Source organism: Astatotilapia calliptera, chromosome 14 (assembly GCF_964374335.1).
Source record: "Astatotilapia calliptera chromosome 14, fAstCal68.1, whole genome shotgun sequence".
NCBI classification, from domain to species: Eukaryota; Metazoa; Chordata; class Actinopteri; order Cichliformes; family Cichlidae; genus Astatotilapia; species Astatotilapia calliptera.
In genome coordinates, this window is record NC_137435.1 from 6618726 (window position 1) to 6641410 (window position 22685).

At 39.9% G+C, this 22685-nt stretch overlaps 2 protein-coding genes across 9 annotated transcripts in view; one reads left to right on the top strand and one right to left on the bottom strand.

Moving 5' to 3' along the window:
* The window catches only part of aplp2 (amyloid beta (A4) precursor-like protein 2), a 50961-nt gene extending 46652 nt beyond the window's left edge, over positions 1-4309 (bottom strand). For 6 of the 7 annotated variants that reach the window (XM_080288624.1, XM_080288625.1, XM_026191430.2 and 3 more), the window contains exon 1: positions 3986-4287. In XM_080288624.1, the coding sequence (XP_080144750.1) occupies positions 3986-4057 (72 nt within the window). In that variant the 5' untranslated portion in view covers positions 4058-4287. Of the gene's footprint in view, positions 1-3985 lie in introns of all 7 variants that reach the window. The other variant, XM_026191433.2, reaches the window with a different exon arrangement.
* A 4371-nt stretch (positions 4310-8680) lies between these two features.
* prdm10 (PR domain containing 10) lies at positions 8681-20203 on the top strand. 2 transcript variants are annotated; one of them, XM_026192876.2, is made up of 23 exons: positions 8681-8821; positions 9942-10075; positions 10359-10520; positions 11067-11126; positions 11217-11321; positions 11757-11931; positions 12102-12343; positions 12542-12742; positions 12894-12966; positions 13121-13238; positions 13336-13456; positions 13766-14035; positions 14378-14722; positions 15991-16146; positions 16242-16421; positions 16499-16609; positions 17184-17384; positions 17474-17608; positions 17725-17895; positions 18352-18489; positions 18669-18843; positions 18934-19031; positions 19298-20203. In XM_026192876.2, exons 2-23 carry the CDS (start codon positions 10004-10006, stop codon positions 19484-19486), a joined length of 3498 nt encoding a protein of 1165 aa, XP_026048661.2. In that variant the 5' UTR covers positions 8681-8821; positions 9942-10003; the 3' UTR covers positions 19487-20203. The 2 variants fall into 2 exon arrangements, with proteins under 2 accessions (XP_026048661.2, XP_080144749.1); XM_080288623.1 differs by lacking the exon at positions 8681-8821 and adding an exon at positions 9074-9092.
* Positions 20204-22685: the final 2482 nt, after the last annotated feature.

Genomic DNA, 22685 nt, shown 5'->3' on the forward strand with positions numbered 1-22685 from the left:
AACAAGGCTCGCCTGATGAGGCCTCTCTATTTAAATCCTCGGGATGAGCCGCGAGTGTGTCTGTCGATGGAATCGCTCCAGGAGACATGCACAAGCTTGGAGGAAGAATCAGCCAAGAATCAGGCAGTGAAAAGAAAGACGGAGAGACAGACGGAGACAGAAAAGTCTAGATGAACCGAGTGGCAGGAAGGTATCTTTGAGGAAATGAAAGGTTAGAGATTAAGGGCTTAGATTCAATCAGACATACCTTCCTACTGTTAGCCATAGAGCAGACTTCAGTGTTGAGCGAACGCCACTGATATTACACACAGGTGACTCACTGTTTTCTGTGCCACTTTGAAGTCAGTTTGCCTCTGCAGGGTGTGGAAATGAGGGTCTCACTGTGTGGGCGAGTGAAATCAGTGAGCGTATGAGTGTGTGTTGGGACAGGGTTTCTGGGATTAGTACCGTTCCCTTTGCAGATCTATAAGCACCCAGTGTTTCTTGTCACTAAGAGGATTCTTGGGATACGGGGCTGTCCCAACAATTGAAAGCAAGGTTTTAGGTGCTAATCTACAAATTCAAGGGCGGGTGAGGCTGATGCTCTGCTGATGGAGCACATGTCACCGCCTTCACCTTGACTGACATGGCTGAACGTGGAGGTCAAAAAGGCAATCTTTACAGCTTACAGAGCAAAGAAAAGCACCAGCCTATGGAAGGCTTTAACTGTGCTCCACCACCCACTATGTTATATTGACAGATCATTATCAAATGCAAATGCTCCCAGATAAAACATTGCCAGCAGTCTTTGTCCTTATTTCTGCTGGGCATCGAGATCCCCTCTGTATGGTAAGGACACCCTGGGTTGTCTCAGGCTATTCAAGGACACACAAAAGGCCTTCATAGGAAATCATTCAAGCCTGCTAACCGACAGCTCCATAGCTCCCGCCCCAACAATCACAACCAAGTGGGGGCAGTCATTCACATGCAATTGTTCACTATCAGCCCATATCCAGAGCAAATACACTTGAAAGCACACTTTAATATCAGCTTGCCTATAAGCACGCACACAGGCTTTGGCTTATGAGAAAACATTGTTGAAAGAGGAAAAAATCTTCTCTCGATTACCTCTGCTCGTCCATTCCTCTAAGGCTATTCTGACTAATGCATGTTTGTAAACAGAGTTTTGCCAAAGTCACTCTACTAGCATGAGTTAGCACTGCTGTCTCTTCCATACAAGTTCTGTCTTGCCTTGAGCTTAGAAACATGATGATGTATCTGATGCTACAGGCCAGCTTGAAGGAAAACACTAACATTTTTTAATGACAGGCACAAAAATGTGATGTGGTGTTGCATAACACTACATTTTACACTGTGTGCGTTGTGATAATCACTGTTTGCTAAGTAAGTAGAGAATAAAATGTACTGAATGTAATAGCTGTTCCTGATATTCTGTATTCTATTAATCCAGTGGGAGCTATATTGGCGAATGCCTGTGTGTGATGTAATTCTCTGGGTAAACCTGCTTCTCATTTCCACATTATCTCCAGAAAAGATGCAGCTGTTCACTCATGATTCTCCACAAGTGAGTGACATTTAAATAAAAACCCAGATTCTTGTTTTTTGGATCTGAAATGAAACGGTCAAAAAACAAAACAAAACACACACACACAAAAAAACAAACCTCACTGCAGTAAACCCTGCAATACAGAGATGGCCAGATGAGAAAGCTAACCTACAGCTGAAGAAACAAAAGCTCACAATCTGCCACTCTCACAGGTATTCAACAAAACTAAACTGTTTGCACAGCTGAAGTCAGCAGGCTACTCCCGAAACACGAAAAGGCGGAATTACAAAATGAGAGAGCAGTTTGGCAATCACAGCAGAAACAAAATGAGGAACAACGGAAGGTGAATACTGGATAAAAGGGGAAAACCATGTCTGACAAATGGTCAGTGTGATTCTTAGAAGCTTGACAATCACAACTGAAAAGAAATGAGGAACAATGGAAGGTGAGTATTGGATGAGAGGGGCAACAACCATGTCTGAGCAACAGTGAGTGATTCTTAGAAGCTCTCAGTGGCTTCAGCTACCTTAGCTGTGCGTCCACAACCTCATTAGCATTGCCCAATCTCCACACACCAGCGACTCCACTAGCAAACAAAAGCAGCAGTGAAAAGGAGGAAGATGGCTGCTTGGTTCAAACTACTGATATTTATATTGAAAGGGAAAAACAGCTTGACTTCATTATTGTGTCTGTTTAGATACACCTCAGTGTTCAACTCAATTCTTAGAAAAAAGCTAACCTTTGTGAATATGTATTTTACCTTAATAAATTGAGCTGTAAGCTGATGTTGATCCTGAATAGTCAGATCATAAATTGAATAAATACATTGTAAAATATTTATCCCTTGGGGTTTGTCATCTTATTTCTTCAGCTCTAAGGCATTTTTATTTCTGTTTTACCTAACAGCAGCATAGTTTGGTTCAATATCAAATCTTTTTCTTTGTGAAGAAAGTGTATTTGCAAAGAAGGCAGGTGCAAAAACAAATATGAATATCCATATTCTGTCCATGCAGTGTTTTACTGCAATAATCCAACAAAGAAAAAAGGCCCGTCCTCCAGGACACCCATCGATTAAACCACAGGAATCCTCAGCATGTGCATTACAGTCAAGATGCAGAGCAGCTTCCATAAATTTCTGAATTTAATCTGGGTGACTGATCAGGAAATTCATTGATTTCATCCATTAATCATCTCAGGAGAGTCTGTCCTGTATCGATCAGCACGTCCGTGTGGTTAGTAAGGCTGACTGAGGAGGCAATCATTGCAGAGGGGAGAGGTCTTTGTAGAGTGTGCAGCAGCATAGATTTTGTTGGGGACATAATAACCATTATTTCCTCACACACAATGCCAGCCAATACCGCCTCAAAATGGCCGAGGTTTTTTTTGGGGGTCGCAAATACAGGAGAGAGAAACATTCCCTGCTAAATACAAGTGCCAGGAAAAGATAACTCGTTAAAATGTTTTGTCATGGCTGCTTCCACAGTAAGCAGCAATACTTATGCTTAACCTCTGAGGGGGAGGAGGGTGGTGGGGCTGTTTGCTGTGAAAATGGGTGCATTGTTATCCACTGACACACACGTCTGACACTGCAGGCATCACAGTTTTGGTGAGCCAGCAGGAAAATAGGACATCACGTAGATAAGTGTGCAAGTGTGAGAGCGTGAGTGCTTGAACAAGGAGACCAACAATTGGACCATTTGTGTCAAACATATCAACTACTGAGAGGTAATTCAGTGCTTCTAAATATATTATCCACTCTATAGAGCAGGAACTCAAGTCTGCTATAAAAGGTGGACATCCTGTTGACACAGGAAAAGCTACAATTAAAATAGACTGCATAGGTAAAAGGATACCCCTTTCTGTAATATCGTCTATACATTCATGACGTACAGCAGGCTGCATGACTGTGTGTGATCCAGTGCAGAGGTTCTATGTTTCCCTAAATGCCTGACTAAGCACCAATTGTCTTTCGTTTGATCTCTGCACCAAATCCTGCTATAGTTCTCGTTATAGGACATTTGAGCCCCACGCTGGTCAACTCGCCAATAAACTGCAATCAGTGCATCAGAATGAATTAAAGGAAGTAAACTGAGTAATATTTAAGTAGTTTTAATATGTATGAACACAAGGCGAAGCATTTGCAACTATAAAAAAAGCAGGTAACAAAAATTTCATAAACCCTTTCCTCCCTGCTGAATTCATTCCGCTACCTGTGGGAATCCGAGTGTGGAAGAGAAAAAGTCTTATCAGTATATTTCACATCAACCAAGGTAACATAGTGTATTCATTAGAAGATCGGCAAAGCTTAGCCGTAAGTACCTCATGTGAGGACAGGGCAAAATAATCAGCTTTTGCTTGAGGCTACCACATTGGTCTTTGGATCTTAGACTAACCTGGTAGGCCTACACAGTAAATCAGGAAACATTTCTTCTCACATACCTCAATGTAGCCGGCCAACGTTGGAACCACAATGCCCAAAATAAGGACAGATATCGCTGGGACCGAACCCATCTTCCAGGATCTCGGATAATGCTACTGTAAATAACTTATATCCTGTGAGCTATTTCTGTAAGGTGACCTCCGAGAGAATAAAGACCAAATCAAGTCCAGGGAACAATCTGATGATCAGACCCCGACGAGCGAGACGAGTCCTGCTTCGCTTGTTTTGTTACCCGAGCTCGACAGAAAACGTTGGAGGGGGGGCTGACTGTCGCTCTCCTCTGGAAATGTGGATTGTGTGTCTGTGGCGCGGCTGATCTGCCCCTGCTGCCTCCTCCCTCCCCTGGTTCCTCTGATCCAGAGCAGTGCGCACTGCGCCATCAGGCGGCTAGCGCGCAAACACCATCCACCCAAAAATATAAAGCACATTAGAATTAACAGCTGACGCAAAATATTGGGACACTTATTGGAGGAATAATGTCATTTACTAAATGAAATATACCTAACTATATTTATCTGCAGTAAGCTGTGGGCTATAAGACTTCTTCACTTAAAGACGAACTTTTTTTTCAGACAGTGAGCTTTTGTGCCAACGTTTCCGGAAACGAGGAATATGGGCGAGTTTCTTTTTCATGTGTCACTTAAAGTCAGTACCGCTGCATTTTTATAATAATAAATGTATACATAAAATTTATGAACACAACATGAAAGGTAGCAGCATTACTGGTCACAACCACTTGGCTTGTACTTTATTCGTCTTAAAAGCTTGAGCAGAATCCCGAAGCATAATTTTAACCCATCTGAATCTTCAGGTTTGCATTACTATTACTGCACCACATATGTGGAGTACAGTTGGCTTTAAAATGTTTACATAATAATAATAATAATTTGACATAATCTCTACACACATTCTTTTACACACATTTACTGACATACTGATGCCAATGATTTAATATTTTTAACAGATTAGTGGAATAAGCTTTTACATACTTAACTAAAAGAAAACAATGCAACAATACTACACATATATACGGTGTATATAATGCATATATAATTTGCAAACCTTTGAAACAGATAAAATGAATAACTCTTAGGACCTAAGACCTCCCACACATTTTGATGAATATAAGTGTATAAATAAATTGGGGGCAAACCAACAATTACCTTATAGATAAGAATATCCCAGTGGTTGAATCCACCCAACCCATGCATACAATGTTCAGCGGTGAATAAGAGTTTTAAAACTTGTAACGAACCTCAGTGCGCTTGATAGACGGAAACTAGCATATGTAGGTCTTCCCTGGACACATGCATATAAGTAACATCACTGTAATCAAGTCCAATAATAAACGTGGAAACTACAACGCTCTGTCTTGCCTCAAATGAGAAAAAGGACTTTCTTCTAAAGTAAAACCCAAGTTTCAGTTTATATTTCTTGACCAGCTGCTTAATGTGAGGTGTAAACAATAGTGAGTCATCAATTGTAATTTCAAAGTACTTGTACTGAGATACTAACTCAATCTCAGAACCTTGAACTGTAGTAATACATGAAAGGTTCAGTTTTCTAGTTAGATTTCTAATTTAAGAACATCACTTTAGTTTGTTTAGCTTTCTTTTTTAGCTTTTTAAATCAGAAAAGTTATGCTGTAATGTTGTGAATGGGACTGAAGCTGAAAGAGAGCATGGCTAGGAGTACATCATCATATGGCAAACAAATAAACAGTCTTGTACATGTGGAGGTCTGGATGCCAGGTCTATGGAGACATTCAACCTGAAAGCTCTGAAGAAGCTTTCAGGATTCTTTTGGGCATCTCTGTCTTTCCTCAACGGTCCATTTGGCAAAACTTACTCATTTAGGCTGTTAGCTAAACAGAACATGTTCAGGAAAAAGCACTTTTCACTAAAACGATACCCGTTGATACTTGTCTTGTTCATAGTATTTGTATACAAACATAGTGAATAGACTTTGACTATTTTACAAGATTGCAAATGATGTGAGCAGCATGCCTCAGTTTTGAACATAACATCACAGAAGAAAATTAGATTTTCTTTGTTTACATAAGGTAATTATAAACACACAGTCGCACACACATGCAGCTTGGGTGTTTTGTGACTTGAGTTTGTTTTACTAGAGTGTCAGTTCTATTTCTCTCTGATGGTTTATTGAAAAAAGCCTCATGTAAATTTGATTTTTGCTCCAGGCAGCATGCACGGATCGGTTATTAATTTTTATAACATCAGTTGTTAGATGTGTCAGAGCAATTCTAATTTGCATATGTTTAGATTAATTTTGGTATGTGTCAGTTTGATCCCCAGATACCTGAGTAAAAATACATCCAGAAAAAAAGAGAGATAATTAATTTCCTGTTTCGGCTTGCCAGTTAATATAGTCCAATGAGAATGCAACAAATGACATGTTTACTTTGTTGTTGTTGTTTTAAAATTATTTATTTAATAAAAAATTGCTTTGGCTGTATAAAATAAGTTCACTTGAATGTAATGCTACCTGTTAATTAATTAGTTATCTGAAGGCATTCAAAATCCAACGTGAACTGTGGAGTTACATTTCAGAGGTTTAAGGAATTGTCTCAGTATGAAGTAACCAAACTCACAACAAAGTGTCAGTTTCCCCCAGTTAAGTATTTAGTACTCATTCATTACATGAAATCAGCAGGATCTAGTGGGTTTGTGTTGTGGACTTGATGTCAAATATAATCAGACCCATGAAGTCAATCTAGCAGTCATTATAACTTCCTGGGTAGGCATTACAAGTAAGATTTAGATCATGGATGTCAAACTCATTTCATACTGTGGGTCACATACACTTTGATTTTAAGTGGCCTGAACCAGTGAATATATATATATATATATATAAATAACAGATGTGAAAAAACAGGAAGTTTTCTGTGATTTCCCTGTTTATATATTACTCATTTACTTTGGGATAGTATGAATGGCAATGAGGGAAGTGTTTATCAGAAGCCAAAGCTGTAAAACTTATGAAAATACAGTTAAAAGTTAAACATTTATGCCTTGCTTCACATTTCCTAAAGCCAACCTAGTGGACTAAATTGGATTCCGTTCTGGCCACTGGGCTTTATGTTTGACACCCTTGATTTAGATGATTTCTCATTCTTGTTGGCAGATTCTCTTAAGCATACTAGGAAGCATCACCAGGTTTATTCACAGATACTCAGTGTTTCAGTCTGGGTTTCAGCCAAACCACTTGAGGACAGTGAGAAACTCATCTTGAAGTTTCTTGCTTCAGATCAGTTCTAGCCAATCTCCCTGTTGCTGTACTTTTTCGAATAGGTACGAGATGGTTTTCCTCAATAAAAGTCATTTGAATGCTCTTCAAAACACACAAAGCAGGGTTTCACATATCTTTTACAGTCTATTCTGTGCAGCGGCTCCACCATAAAAGGCAAAGTCGTAATATTTTTCTGCAGTGAGGTTATTCCACTGACAATCTTGCTCATATACTTACTCCAGGCTGTTATCTGAATGAGGAGCTCAAGTCTTTCCTAAATTGCTGCATTTCACAATTATGGATGGCCTTCTGTTCAAACACTCAAAGTTCTCTTAATGGTTTTGTAAAACAAACAAACAAAAAATAACAGGAAATGACAAATGGTGGGTGATTGAGCATAGACTGAAGTGCAAGAATCAATGATTGTTTATATTGCACTTGATTGAAGTGATGGCAAATCTACTTTTATAGCAATCAAACAAAGCAACCACTGTGGTGGCCTAATTTCTTGAAGGTTACAAACGTTACTGGATCGCAAACCCAGTAGTATCATACTAGAATAAATAATTTTAATACTGCATTAAAAGCGAGATAAACATGAAAAACCTCTACCAGGAGTATTTGGCTCTCTCTAGTGGAGATCTAAGGGCACTAGCATTACAACTATAAGAGCAATATACATATTCAATCCCTATAATATTCTGGATACTTATAATTGAGCTATTTATATATATTAGAGCTATTTCTTTTATTATTATTTAACTTTGTACTATATTGTATTATTAACCTTCATTTAATCTGTTACTGTTCTTATTGTTTTGCAGCAACTGTAATCACATAACTTACGTAGGAATAAATAAAGTATTCTGATTCTGCAACATCATTGCAAGAAAAACAGGCATTTCATTGTTCCGGTAATCAGCTTCAAAAGACACTCAGACATTAGTAATAGAATTGTGTGAAACTAAGAATTAGCACATAGAAAAGATACGCTGTTGCAGGTGGACATCGGACCTTTTCAGGCCAAAACAGTAACAACCGGAAGTACCGGAAATAAATCTGTATTACAGCTAAATTGACTTGATGATCGTTACTTTCTACGCGTCCACGACAGGGAATCGACCAGTAGTGCTTCCAGTGGTATTTAAGTCACAACTCCACTCTTTAATAGACATAAAAAATATTTATATGTACAAATAAAGAGATTTATTTGTATATTCCACATATGGATGTGGTAAAAATGTTACCACAACTTTGAAAGGTTGCGAATCGCCTCTGTAGATGTGATTAAATATAATTGGATGACCACAGGGTATAATTTTTTGATTGGCTATAAATGAACTGCTAAAACTGAAATGTTATAACTAGAACGAAAGGAAGTTACAACTATAACATCAGTGTTTATTTTAAAATAATTTATATGTCCTCTGAATACAAAAAACATTTTGTTAAAATAACGTCTTAAACTAACACACCCGCCTGTTCTTAAGTAACTAACTGCCAATCAGAAACCACGAGCTTGCGAGTTACCAGGCAGATTATGTTAATATATGCAATGCGGCCATCTCTGCAGCTACCATTCTGAGGTAAGAACAACTTGTACGTTTTCCAGAAAATTAAAGAAAACCCGGGACTGATTAACGACCCGTTCTGTAGCTCGATCGCTTCGTAGTCTCTCCGTTACTGTACATTAAATGTGCGGATTGTTTAAGCGTAGCTAAATCGGTACAAAATGTATTTTTTTCTGTAGGTCTCTTCAGATGTAGCCGTTGTTGTTAGTCCCACCCAAAATGGAGCCTGTTCTTCCTTGTTCACAGTAGACTTGAAGGGCTGGACTCAACTAGAAATGGGGGACGGGTGGGTCTACCCAAATAATTCAGGCCCTTAGCGCTTCAAAACCAATGTTCCTAAAAAATGTAAAATGTGGTCCATGTCATTCAGCTTGACAAGTTATGTTTGTCTCAAAGTGCGGCCTTACATTGGGACTATATGAGCGTAATGCTAATGTAGCAGTGCAGTATATGCCCGGGTTTCTACAGCACTGGTTTTTGTGGTATGGTCCGGTTGGGACTGAGAACCTGCGGGGTTAAAATAGGGGGGAATTGAATCTAATATTGATTATACCAAGTAGATTTCTGAATGACTTTACCGAGACATGATTTTTCACCGTGGTTTTTGTGCCGATGTGCGGTTGTATTTAGACACAGTTTTCCGGGCGGCCTTGCCGGCAAACCGCCTTTTCCCTCGTACCCCCGCTGAGAGTCTTGTGTGTCCTTTCTGTGCACGAAGAAACATGCTGCCTTTATTTTGGCTTGCATGCTCTGTCACCCGAGCGAAACGCTGTCTGGCGAGCCAAAATTTCAGCTTCAAACGGCCTATGGGCTCGTATCTTTTTCCATGTAGCCCAAAAGTGGCTACTGCAGTACTCCATTGTTGCAGCTTCACAGCTACTAATACAACAAGTATAATATGACATCGATGAAGGTGTGACAGACACCCATTCATAAATATACTTAACAATATTAACATTTCTGTAGAAAAAAAAAAACTGCAAAAAATGTAATTCTGAATGCTAGTCTATGATTTTAGACGTCAAACTACCAATGACATGAGCGTCTCCCCTTCTGTATTAGCTATTCTATTTATCGTTATGTTTTGTTATTTTAATTAAAATAACACAAATCCTCTTATCTCTGTGGATTGCAGACACCGTGGCTGTCTAAGGAGGGAAGTTATCGTTGTGGTGAAAGGCCTGGCACCTTGCTGCCATGGAGACCAAGCAGGAACCCTCAGCAGTGTGGAGTCAGACTGTTAACAGTGACTCAAGCAACGGCACACAGGTCCACCGTCTTATTTGATTTGTCTGAACAGCTACAGCAGAGTCATACAAACTGAAAAGATGCAAGATGTGTAATAATAATAATTTAAGCATGTTAACAATTGATCTTTTGCACACACCCACTTTCTGTCAGCTGGCACAGGTGGCTGCTAAATCGTCAATTCACCATTTACTTTTATGGAAAAGAGTGACCCATCTAAATAAATGTTTCCTGCTCATCAAATCGGATGTAATATTGCTGCAGATGGTTCAAAGCTTTTGTGTTATGTATACACATGTTGCAGGTGCATTTTGAAGGTGGCACTGTGGCCCAAATAGTGTACAGTGGGGATCAGGCAGACAGAGGACAGCAGCAGGTGGTTTATACAGCAGATGGAAACTCCTATACCTCGGTAGAGTCTGCAGAGCACACACTGGTCTACATACACCCTGCAGATGGCACTCAGGTAAGATGGGATCTTATTCAGAGGAGAGATATTTTTATCTGACATTTTAGGCATGAACATGCCATGTGTAAGTAGGACGATATGCCCTGTTAGGCAGGCAGTGTTTGGTGTTTAATACAAACAGGACACAATGTGTTGTGTGTTAACTAGGCTCCTGTTTTATGAGAGCGATTCTTCATGACTTATATAAGACAGTTTGCAAAAAATAATAATTATAATTATACTTTGGCCACATTCGATATAGCCAAAGTTTCAAGTAATGTTGTTGATGTCCAAATATTCTCTATGAGCCAAAAGTTCAGGTATCAGGTATTTTTTTTCATGTCTTGGCTCTGGTGTCAATTTGGACAGATATTCCTAATATGGATAAAACAGACAAACAAGCCAACTGTTTAAAGTTAAAGAAGGTTGAAATAAAAGGAGGGGAACTGGAACTAAAACAGATGGTTTCAGGCAGTGGATGGATGGCGGCCTGTTCACTTAGGTCATGTGCTGACAACATTATTCACTGCAAAGTACCACATACTCACCTCATTGTTCTTTCAGACCGTATTTGCTGATCAGCCACAAGTGGCTTACATTCAGCAGGACGGTACAACTCAACAGGTGAGTTTATCAGCTATTGTCAAATTACCTGCTCTCTTTTGCACCACATTGTTTTTAGAGAACCCTTAACCAATTAAATGTCGTTTATAGGTCACAGTGCTACTGCCTGGCGGGCAGAACATGAATGCAGCCAATCTGCATGTTCTCAGTAATGTAGCAGATGCGCCACAAGCTATCCTGGAGCCGGTTTCCCAGGTGAGGATGCATTGTTTGTGTGGAGCTGTTTAGCTTTTCAAACAAGTAAATAGCCTTTGTCTGCTTTTGTTTTTAACATCCATTCAGGTACAAAGTAGGGAAACACAAGCACAAACTGTTTCATGAATGATGAGCTTCATCTTTCTAATTGACAAATTCAAGCAGAAACATTATTTTGTAATTCCATTACCAGTTATTGCTGTAACCAGATGCATGCAGTCTTTCTTTTTCTACTGACATACTGCACTGCATAAATAATGACATATGATGGATTAGCAACAAAAATCATCCTGAGAAATCTCACTAGCTAACATTTTCATTTCAGCATCAGTCCCTCAAAAAGAATATAGAAAAATGTTTCCTGACTTTAAAATGACTACGTGATCAAAGAATGTTGTTACATTGTTTGGAATCCCCCCTCCACCCCTCCCACAGGAGCAGTTGTCTGTGTCCAATTCTCTCACCTCCATGGGTGACATCGCAGACCCTCCTTCTAGTCCTCTTGGGGCCACAGACTCAACAGACGATTCTGATGAAGATGAGGATGAAGACTCTGAGATGGACGACTGGGAACTGCATCAGCCTCAATCATTTAACCCTCACAACCTCTGTAAGTTAAGTGTTGTCAATAAAAGTCCAATGTTATGGTTATGCTTCCTCATACGGGTTGCCAAAATGCCTTTTTAGATTTTAGTGAAAGTGAGTTTCCTTAAAATGTTTTCAGTTAGATTTTTTTATACCTATTAGTGGTGACTTTGCTCTTTTATTGTGTTCTGTCAGGGTGCGAGGAGTGTAATATTGCAAACCCCTCAGTTTGTCTGAAGCACGGTCCTCTCCACCCCATCCCCAACCGGCCGGTGATGTCCAAAGCAAGAGCCAGTCTTCCTCTGGTCCTGTACATTGACCGCTTCCTGGGCGGAGTGTTTTCTAAGAGACGCATCCCAAAGCGCACACAATTTGGTCCTGTGGAGGGGCCACTGGTTCCACAGAGTGAGTTGCAGGACCACTACATTCACTTGAAAGTAAGTAATTGCTGCACAGCACTGCTATTTACAATATTTATTTAATTGTATTTTCTTGCACTGTTCTATGGAAGAAAAAAATGTAAGTGAGAATTCTGGGAAAATACAGGATACCACAAAGTTTTTATGTCTATATAAACAGCTCCTAAGCAGAGATTTAAACTGGATTGGTGATCTGTCTTTCTTTTTTTTACTAAGGTGTGTCTGCTGGATGCAGAGAAGGATGGAGAGAAGTCTAATGACATGTGGTTGGACCTTTCTGATGAGGACAGTTGCAACTGGATGATGTTTGTGAGACCTGCTCAGAATCACCTAGAGCAGAACTTGGTGGCCTACCAGTACGGCTCAGAGATATTTTACACAACTATCAAGAATATCCAACCCAAGCAAGAGCTAAAGGTCAGTGTTGTTCAGAGCAGAATGCATTCATTTGAGTTTGATTTAACTGCTTTAAGAGGCCGCAAACCAGAACTAATAGAGTGTGAAAAACATGAAGGATATCTAAAGAAACCACTGGAGTCTGTCTTTTTAATGAGATTTTCCATTGCAGGTCTGGTATGCAGCATCATATGCAGAGTTTGTAAATCAAAAAATTCATGATGTTACAGAAGAAGAGAGAAAAGGTTTGTCTCAGCACTCCGTCCTTACTGTTCTTAATATTAACACCATGCCTCTGTCCTGCTTATTTTAATCTGAAGTATTAAACTATCAGAAAGGTGATGTGTTATTGTTTTTGTCGTGGTTCCTTCTGTTTCTCACTTTCTCCTGTTTCTACAGTGCTTCGGGAGCAAGAGAAGAACTGGCCTTGTTATGAGTGTAATCGTCGCTTTGTGAGCTCTGAACAACTGCAGCAACATCTCAATATGCACGATGACAAATTAAACTCTGTTACCAGGTAAAACTTTTTTTTTATCACCTTATCTCAAATTGTTCTTTTTATTTTTAATGCATTCAGCCCCGATCACGTCTTCACTGTTGTTCAAATCGCACAGGTCTAGAGGCCGGGGCCGAGGAAGAGGCAGGAAGAGGTTCGGGACAGGAAGACGACCTGGACGCCCACCTAAATTTATACGTTTGGATCCACCAGTAGATACTGGTGGAGAGAAGACAACAGTAAGTGGCGCATTAATACATGCTGTGTTGATTAATGGAGTAGGTCAAGATTTAACACTGATTCGAGATAATTTAGACAAAGTGATTCTTTGGAAAGTTACAGATTAAGATATTATGAAGCAATCATTTGAAATCCTAATGCATAAAATAGTTGTTTGATGAGAAAAGTCGTTTGTACTTTTGTCTTAGAGCAAAGTAAAAGAACTAAAATGTTAACTCATCAAATCATAACATTAGTCAAAAAATGCTAAATAGGGAAATGATGAGTAGGAAGACTAAATGACAATATCCCCTTTATCTTTTTATTAGGAAATGCTCGAATTGACAGAGAAACCAGTGGAAGACCATGCAGAGGGAGCTCAGAATGGGCTCAAGGTGGTGGAGATAGAGTCAGAAGGGGAGGTCGGGACAGAGACAGAGAGTCAGCTTATACCTCCTGCTGGGGAACCCGTTCCAGAGTCTGTAGCGCCGCCCCCCAGTACAGACCTGCCTATTCCATTAAAGGAGGATCCGGCACAGAGTGTCCAATCAGATGCTCATCTCACATCGCAAGACATGCGTCGTGCCAAGAGAATACGGGTAAAACTGGAGATTCTGTCTGCTTAAAGGCAACATTTACCTTTTCATTTAGCTTATGTGGTGCCATAGTGTCCATGCTTGCTTTACAACAGTGTGTCTCTCTTCCTCAATGCCTGCTTCCCTCACAGATGGATGTGCAGGTAGGTGGAACCTGGAGGATGACTGAAAAACACAAGGTTCAGGGATTCCTTTTGTCATTTTCCATAGTTTAATGTTTTTCTCAGGAGATACCCTCCTCTGACACACTCCACTGCATCTGTCAGCCTCTTTGTGTGTCTTAGCTGATTTCAGAAAACATTGCTGAGGTATCTGCTAGTAGATCTCTGTCTCTCTCTTTTGCAGAATGCAGCGCTGCAGCACCTTTTTATCAGGAAGAGTTTCCGTCCTTTTAAATGCACAAACTGTGGGAAGGCCTTCCGGGACAAAGACAAGCTGGAACAGCACCTGCGAGTCCATGGTCGGGAAGCCTACACCTTTTCCTGCCACATTTGCAGCAAGAGCTTCACGACTGATTCGGCCCTGGATGATCATCTCCTGGTACACACAGAGAATCGCTCCTATTCTTGTCTCCTGTGCCCAGAAACTTTTGAAAGGCTGGACCTCCTCAAAGACCATGTAGGCGTCCATGCTGTGGATGGCTTCTTTGCTTGTCCTACGTGCAAGAAGACATTTAGTGATTTCATCCAGGTTAGTGAAACAGTGATTTTTAAATGAGCTAACAGCTAGCCTTCAGGGCTAACAGAATTTGTTGGACATGACCTTAGCTAACATGTGACATTTTAGCTGACCAACAGTTGTACAGCTCTGACCTTGTACCTGAAATATTTTTCTGTTCTTGTTTAAAAAAGTCTTTTGTCATACAAGGTAAGATGGAAAAAAAAAATCAGACTCCACCTGCTTTTAACTTTGGCTACAGTTCCTACGACTTGCTCCTGCTAGAATTTTATTTTGAAGACAAGGTAGAGAAAGAAGGTTATTTTCACTAAATATTCGCTCCCACGGTATGTGCATGTGTGTGAATGCTAGATTTAAAAAGATAAAAGTGCTGTATGGATGTTTGACTGAATAGAGATTGACAGACCACGTGACTTTCGTGCATTGCATGCCGGGAACTCGTGGCAAAACAATCAAAGTACCGCATCAAATGCAAGCATTTGCAGCACCGCAAAACGTTCTTTCTCCAGTTCCAATAAATTCTTGCTTTTTCTTTGCCCCCCAAAAAGTCATGTACAAAACGAAGGAGAACAATGCCGGTCCGTACAAAGACGGCAAGTGTTTTGAGTGCTCAAATTATGTAGAAAGGTGCTATATAAGTTTCATTCCAGTTACCTGAGCCCATTTTAGGCGTGAAATCTGTGGTTTTGTCTGTGCTTTCACACTCAGACCTCATCACTGGTGATTTTCTTCGACAGGAAGGTCGGGTCGGTTTGACAGAGAATTTCATAATTGTTCCTTTACTTGAGTTTGAGGTCCTGAGTGAAATTACAAGGTGTCAGAATGAGACCTTCAGGTATTGATACAAGTGTAGAGCATCCAGAGCAGGTTGTTGCTGCAGAAAGAGAAAACCTTTAAGGGGGCAGTCAAATTTAAATCAGGTACAGCTTTTGGTTTCATGGGCATAGTCACTAAACATGTTGATCGGACCTACTTTCATGTCTATGGTTTGCAAAGAATAAACAAAAAAAAGGTTTATGAATTAAGCCATATTAGTCTATAAAGCTATTTGAAATAGCCTCATGTTTTTTTGTTTTTTAATTCTCCTTACAAGCAGCTCTAAACAGGTGGATTTAAAGCTGAATGTTTTCTTCAATTAGTAGGTCAAGGTTAAAGATGGCCCATTTCCAAGAACATTGATGTTTTTGTGACTAAAACGTTTAATGCTGTTATGAGGTTTCAGATGTCTTTACAGACATAACAACACTCAGTTCCAGACCACAAACTATGCCTTTCTTTAGGTAAAGAAGCACATCCGCTGCTTCCATTCAGAGAAGAACTTCCAGTGCCCAGACTGTGACAAGGCCTTCTGTCGACCTGACAAGCTGCGTTTGCACATGTTGCGCCACTCTGACCGCAAGGACTTCCTGTGCTCAACATGTGGCAAACAGTTCAAGGTAAGATTAAAAGGAACAGCATTGAGAGATAACACTTGATAAGGTTAGTTTATAGTTATGTGTTCTAATCTGACATTTTTTTTTGTCATAATAAGAGAAAAGATAAGCTGCGGGAGCACATGCAGCGGATGCACAATCCTGACAGAGAGGCCAAGAAGGCTGACCGGATCCACCGCTCCAAAACCCTCAAACTAAAGGTCCCCACCACTGACTTTGAGAGCTTTATGTTCAAATGCAGAGTGTGCATGATGGGATTCAGACGCAGAGGAATGCTGGTGAGCTACAACTCACGGAGAGATTTTAACCTGATATTGAATTCCAGTGGTCGTGACTCTTATTCTTCTGGTTACAGGTTAATCATTTGTCCAAGCGTCATCCAGAGATGCGTATTGATGACGTGCCTGAGCTAACGCTGCCAATTATCAAGCCCAACAGGGACTACTTCTGCCAGTACTGTGACAAGGTTTGTTAATCCCCCCCTTTCTGTCCACAGGGAGCTTGGGGATGGACTGATTTGTTTATTTTAAAGTATAGCCTGTTGTCCATCTATGCATTTATCAAATCGTGGTTGTGGAGGGGCTGGATCCTGTCTGGGTTGTCAGAGGGCAGGTCACATCAGTTTGTTTCTGATGGCAAGTAATCAGCTTTCAGTCTCATATAAATTGAGTTTTTAAACCAAAAACAACAAATTATTGGATAATTCTTCTTTCACTACCAGCAGAGGTGTTTTATGTTCTTAGTTTTCCAATATATCATCGGTTACATGTCTAAATATGTTTGTTTGGCGCTTAATAGGCGTTGCCATGGGAAACAACAACTAAAATAACTTCATGCGTCCACCTCTGTGTCATTTTTAATCACTCTTAACTGGAGCTAACGCCAATAACTACACCTCATTATTGCCTTTGTGTTATCTATGAGTACATGCCAGGTGTACCAATTCCCACTTGGTCAAGCGCCAGATATTAATTGGTGCCAGTTTGTTTGTATTTAGTGTCAAAGGGACCTAAATCTATCAAATGAACTGATCTCTGCAGGTGTACAAGAGTGCCAGTAAGAGAAAAGCTCACATACTGAAAAACCATCCAGGGGCAGAATTGCCTCCCAGCATCCGTAAGTTACGCCCAGCTGCTCCTGGTGAGCCAGACCCTATGTTGAGCACACACACACAGCTGACAGGTACCATTGCTACTGCACCAGTCTGCTGTCCACACTGCTCCAAACAGTACAGCAGCAAGGCAAGTGAAGTTTTATCAAAGAAGAAATTTGTTACCATAGAGATTGTTTGTAGAAATCACAATAAGGTGTGCTTTTTTTTTTCTCTTAGACTAAGATGGTTCAACATATCAGGAAAAAGCATCCAGAGTTTGCTCAGCTAGCCAACACCATCCCGACTACAGCAGTGATCAGTAGCACTCCTGCAGTCATCAGTACAGATGGTACCACAGCGGAGGCTGTAGTGGTAAGAAAAGAAAAAACAAAAACATAAGGAGGATATTGCCTTAACATGGATAAATGAAAAGTTTGCCTATAGGAAATTTCATAATATTCAATGTATGGATTTTCTTTTCTTCACAGACCACAGATCTGTTGACCCAGGCTATGACAGAACTTTCTCAAACACTAACCACAGACTATAGAACAGCTCAGGGGGATTACCAGAGGATCCAGTACATTCCTGTCTCCCAGGCAGGAGGTACTTTGTCCCAGCCACAGCACATTCAACTTCAGGTGGTCCAGGTAGCGCCGGTAAGCATGAAAGTCTAATCTACATTATTTAAAAAGTTCATAGATGCTTAGGAAGCTGATAATCTCGATAGGATGGTGCCTAAAAGAATGCAGGTGTTCCATAAACTGCCAACATGCTGGTGTAAACTCATGTCTAGTTCCAGAAATGAAGCTTATATATGGTTACCTGATCAAAAGAAGAATTTTCTCTCATTATCTAATTAAGTTGACCTTGTTAATTTAAGGGTTCAAACTAGCAATTTTGAAGCTTTTGTTACTTTCTTTGTGGTTTTTGAGTTTGTAATTAGAGCTGCAAAACTACCAGCTACTGTGAAAATTCTGGAAAATTGCTGCTTTTAGTTGTAGTTTTTGCTTCTAAAGAACCTTTCAGTCTTTGTGTGTGAAACTATGCAAGCAAAATAGTTACAGTGTTTGCTATGTATCAGTTATGTATAAGTAATATTATCTGTTTTCCAGGCTTCTTCCCCACATTCCCAGCACCCGACAGTAGATGTGAACCAGCTACACGACCCTCATGGTTACAGTCAGCACCCAATCCAGGTGCAACACATTCAGGTTACTGAGCCCTCAAGCTCTGGACAAGGTGCCACCCAGGTGAACCCACACTGACTCTGGGGATAATTTTAAGCTAGAGTAATTAGTATTTGAGGACTCATTTAAAACAGTCGTTTTGAAACTTAAGTGTATTTGGGTAATAAGGTTTCTTTCTGCATATTAGCGAAACCCTGTAAGCACCATAATGTTAATCGCGAATCTCTTTTTCTGATTTTCAGGTTACTGGTCAGCCCCTCAGCCCCACCTCCCAGCAGACTAGTCAGGAGTTGAGCCCTGCCCAACTGACTCCTGTCACTTTAGCCCAGAGCCACACCCTCCAGACAAGCAGCCCCCAGCAGCAGGGGACGGTGCAGCACGCTTACATTCCGGGAAACTGGAACTACCGAGGCTACTGTAAGTACCATAACCAGTCACGTGCCGTATGTTTTGATGCTTCTGTGCTCTGTGATTACCAGTCAAAATCATATATTCCTGTTCTTCCAGCGTCTGAAATCCAGATGATGACACTACCTCATGCACAGTATGTGATAGCTGAGGCTAGCACTCCTGTATCTGGAGTCAGCAGCAACCAGGTGAAAACGGTGAGTGAATTTGATATTTGTTAGATGAAAATGACAGTTGAATTTGGCTTTGTACTACACAATGAGCATATGGTTTTTATATTCAGTGCTCCATACTTGAAAGTGTTGCTTAACAGTAGATGATGCTTCATAATTTACAGTTAAAAGCTGGATTACGTAAATATGCGGTAAAAATAGGAGGCGGAAACTTGAAACCTGCTTTTTCCTAGTCAAAGGAAAAAGAAAAAAGATTTATTGTATAACTTGAAATGTTATCATCCCAACAGACACACTACGTGATCTCTGAGGGTCAGACTGAGCTTGAGACGAAACAGACTCTTCCTCAGAGCACAACCCAGACACACACCGAACCACTGGAGCAGCAGCCGACGAATCAGCAAGCTACCACACAGTACATCATCACCACAACCACAAATGGTAGTGGCACCAGTGAAGTTCACATCACTAAGCCCTGAACTGTGCAGTGATGTTACTTTGCAAAGCCAGTGCAGACTCACGGACTAATCCTGCATGTTGTCCACAGCAGCTTGTACGCACATGAATAAACAAATACCTTGTCATGTGATCCTGCCACTGTCACGTGTGTATATACAGAGATGAAATGCATCAACACAGTTTTATGTGTCTGTAAAGTGTTAAATGTTGTGTTGCAAGCTGCCAGAACTTTATGAGAAAAATAAAGTCAGTCGACAGTAAAAAATGTGATGCTTTTATTTTGGACAGATTATAAAAATAAAAAAAACCCCTAACCTAAATACATGTTTTAAAAAAAGATACTGGGATTGAAACTGCTAATACTTGAGTTATTGAAGTGATGGGAAGCTTCTACAGATTTGATATCCCATTTTGCATATCTGTAATTTTGCACACATTCCTTAAAGTATTTGTAAGAAAAAAAAAATAAAAAAAGAGAATATGGAATAAATATTCCAAAATGTCAGAAATGGGTCATGGTCCTAACACATTTGTTACATGTTATCTGTTATCCTAGAATATTGTTGCTCATGTCTGGTATGATTTTACTCTGTTGAACTCTGTTACTTTTTGCTATGTGGTTGTTTTTATTTTTACAGTCTGGACTGACTTGATAATCAGAAATTTCCAGTGAGTCATTTCACATTATTTGTCTTTGTTACCATACCTCTGTTTAGTAAAGTAAATACAAACTGTTCCATTCTTTGAAGATACTCTATTGACTTTAGATGCCAGTTGTAATTGTCGTAACTGACACACAGTTCATACCTAAATGATGTTTGGTTTTATAATGGAATGTTCTTGGAGATACAGTTGCTGTTAGACTTTAAATAACCTGGAAATAACCTGGAAACCTTGAACAAGACTGCAGACATGTATTATAACTATGAGGAGCTTTACTCCATCACTCCTGACTCTGAAATCCCAGAGAACCTCCTTTATTTGTAGTGTCTTTCTTATTGAAAAATGATCCAATGAAGACTTTTTACACCACATATTAGAACACAGTTAAATATACACTCAGCAGACACGTTACTAGGCACAATTTTTGGACCCCTTTTGACTCAGATCTGCCTTAATTCTTTATGGGATAAATTTAACAAGGTGGTAGAAACATTCCTCAGAGATTTTGAGCCACATTGACACGATAGCATCACACAGTACAGTGAACCCACTTTCATTTCAAGAAACTAGATTGTGACAATTAGAGTTTTGTGACTTATACTGGTGAAAGCAGCCACCAGGAGATGGTTACATTGTAATATTGTTCAATGTAATATTGTTCAATATTACATTCAGTAAAACAATACATTACAATATAGCAATTAGTACTTGCATTTGTTTTTGCAAATGCAGAGATCAGTCTGCAAAAGACAGCAGCAAAACAGAGAGTAGGAAAGGCTTTATGTGTTTGTTTAACACTTAAAAGACACTTGAATATAAAATTATTTATTTAACATAACATAACCAAGACACAATGATCACTAATAAATAGATGTCGCGTGGCATGGAAGATAGACGGAAGACTTATCTTGGCCAGCTTTTATTTCCAGTAAGTCAAAGGTGACCTGAATTAACTGACGATCATCCCATGCCAGCCAATCAAGGATTGTAACACCCTCCGTAAAAATCAAGGGTCCACCTTGAAATGGGGGAAAAAAAATCTGAAAGAAAAGCATTAACAGAAGGCAACATTAAAACGGCTACCACACATCCTGGCCCTCAAATGAGCCAAACCCCCCCCACCAAATCCAATTTTCCTTCCCGCACACTGTCAAAAAAAATAAAAATAAAATAAAAAATCTGTAAAAACAGAAGAAAAAGCCTGATCACCTTCTCTACAAAAACAAAGTGAGTTTATGTTGTGGTTGTTTAGTTTTTCAAGGTGTGTGTGTTACTTTAATTATAAACTGCTTATGTTGCAACAGAATGCTGTTATGTGTATGCAACTCTACATGTATTATAATCCTTTGTATTTGTATTCTTTTTTTTTTTTTTTTTAGCTTAAATGTAAACAATAGCAACAAAAAACAACAACTTTAAAATGTCCTTTTGTTTCTCTTTTTTTCCCTCAGAATAAATTCTGACTAGTCTCAATGGTTGAGATGGAGGAGCAAAACGGCAACATGTTAACCCCGACTGCTGAAGTTCCTGTATGAACTGAACAACTCTGAAAATCCAAGGAAAAGCTGCGTGTATTTTATTTAAAGCTCAGATGGAACTTGATGGACAGATGCAGGCTGCATTCAGGACTTTATCACACTGGCATATGAAGAGTGGTACCAAGAGAAAGTGTGCACACACAACATGTCACTTTATGCTTGCTCTTCTCCTAGCCTCTGGTGTCACTTTGCAGCCACTTGTCTTATTATGTCTTATTTGTTGCGATTTAGGGACTGTGCGCATAAGCAGAGGTTTTTGCTTGGGAAGTAACCGTGTTTGTTTTCAGAGGCTTCTCTAACATTTAGTGCTCATGAAATATGTCAAACCTTTTCCTCTACTTGAAGTTAAACAGCTAGGACAGAGAATAGGAGACATCTCCCACTCTGTGTTCTTTAACTGAAACCATAAAACAAGTGGAGTGAGTGAAGGAGCAGGGCTGAATGAGCTGGAGGAAGAGCTGCAGCTGGAGGAGGAGATCAAACTGATGTATGAACAAGACTCTCTGCTGAAAAAGGTGATATAATCAAAACAGATTTTTTGATGTTATAAAAAGGCATTAATCAAATGCATGGTCTAAAAGTAATGTCTTCAGTAGACATCTTATACACTCTACACTTAGATCCACTTGCCACTCAGTATTACGGTTATGGGCTGGGCCATGGCTTAAATTATTTCCTGGTGGTATCCAAGGCCTCAGGTGTGGCCAACTTGCCGTACTTCTTAGGCACCTTTTTCATTGCACCTTTCTGCAACTGTGATAGTTGTCTAACTTCCCTCCGTGCTACCTTGATCTTGGCCTCTAGTCTCCTTCTCCATGGAGGGTACTGCTCCTTGTGGCTATCAGTGATGGGAATAACGGCGTTACAAGTAACTCAGTCACTCAAAGGGAATAAAACTTTCATCTTTACGTCATGGGGAGGTCCAAAGAAGGCACTCTTTTATTTATCTTTCTGTGTGACAGCCAAAAAAAAGCCCTCTTAGCAACAACAGACGAAACTATAGAAAAGGTTCCTAATT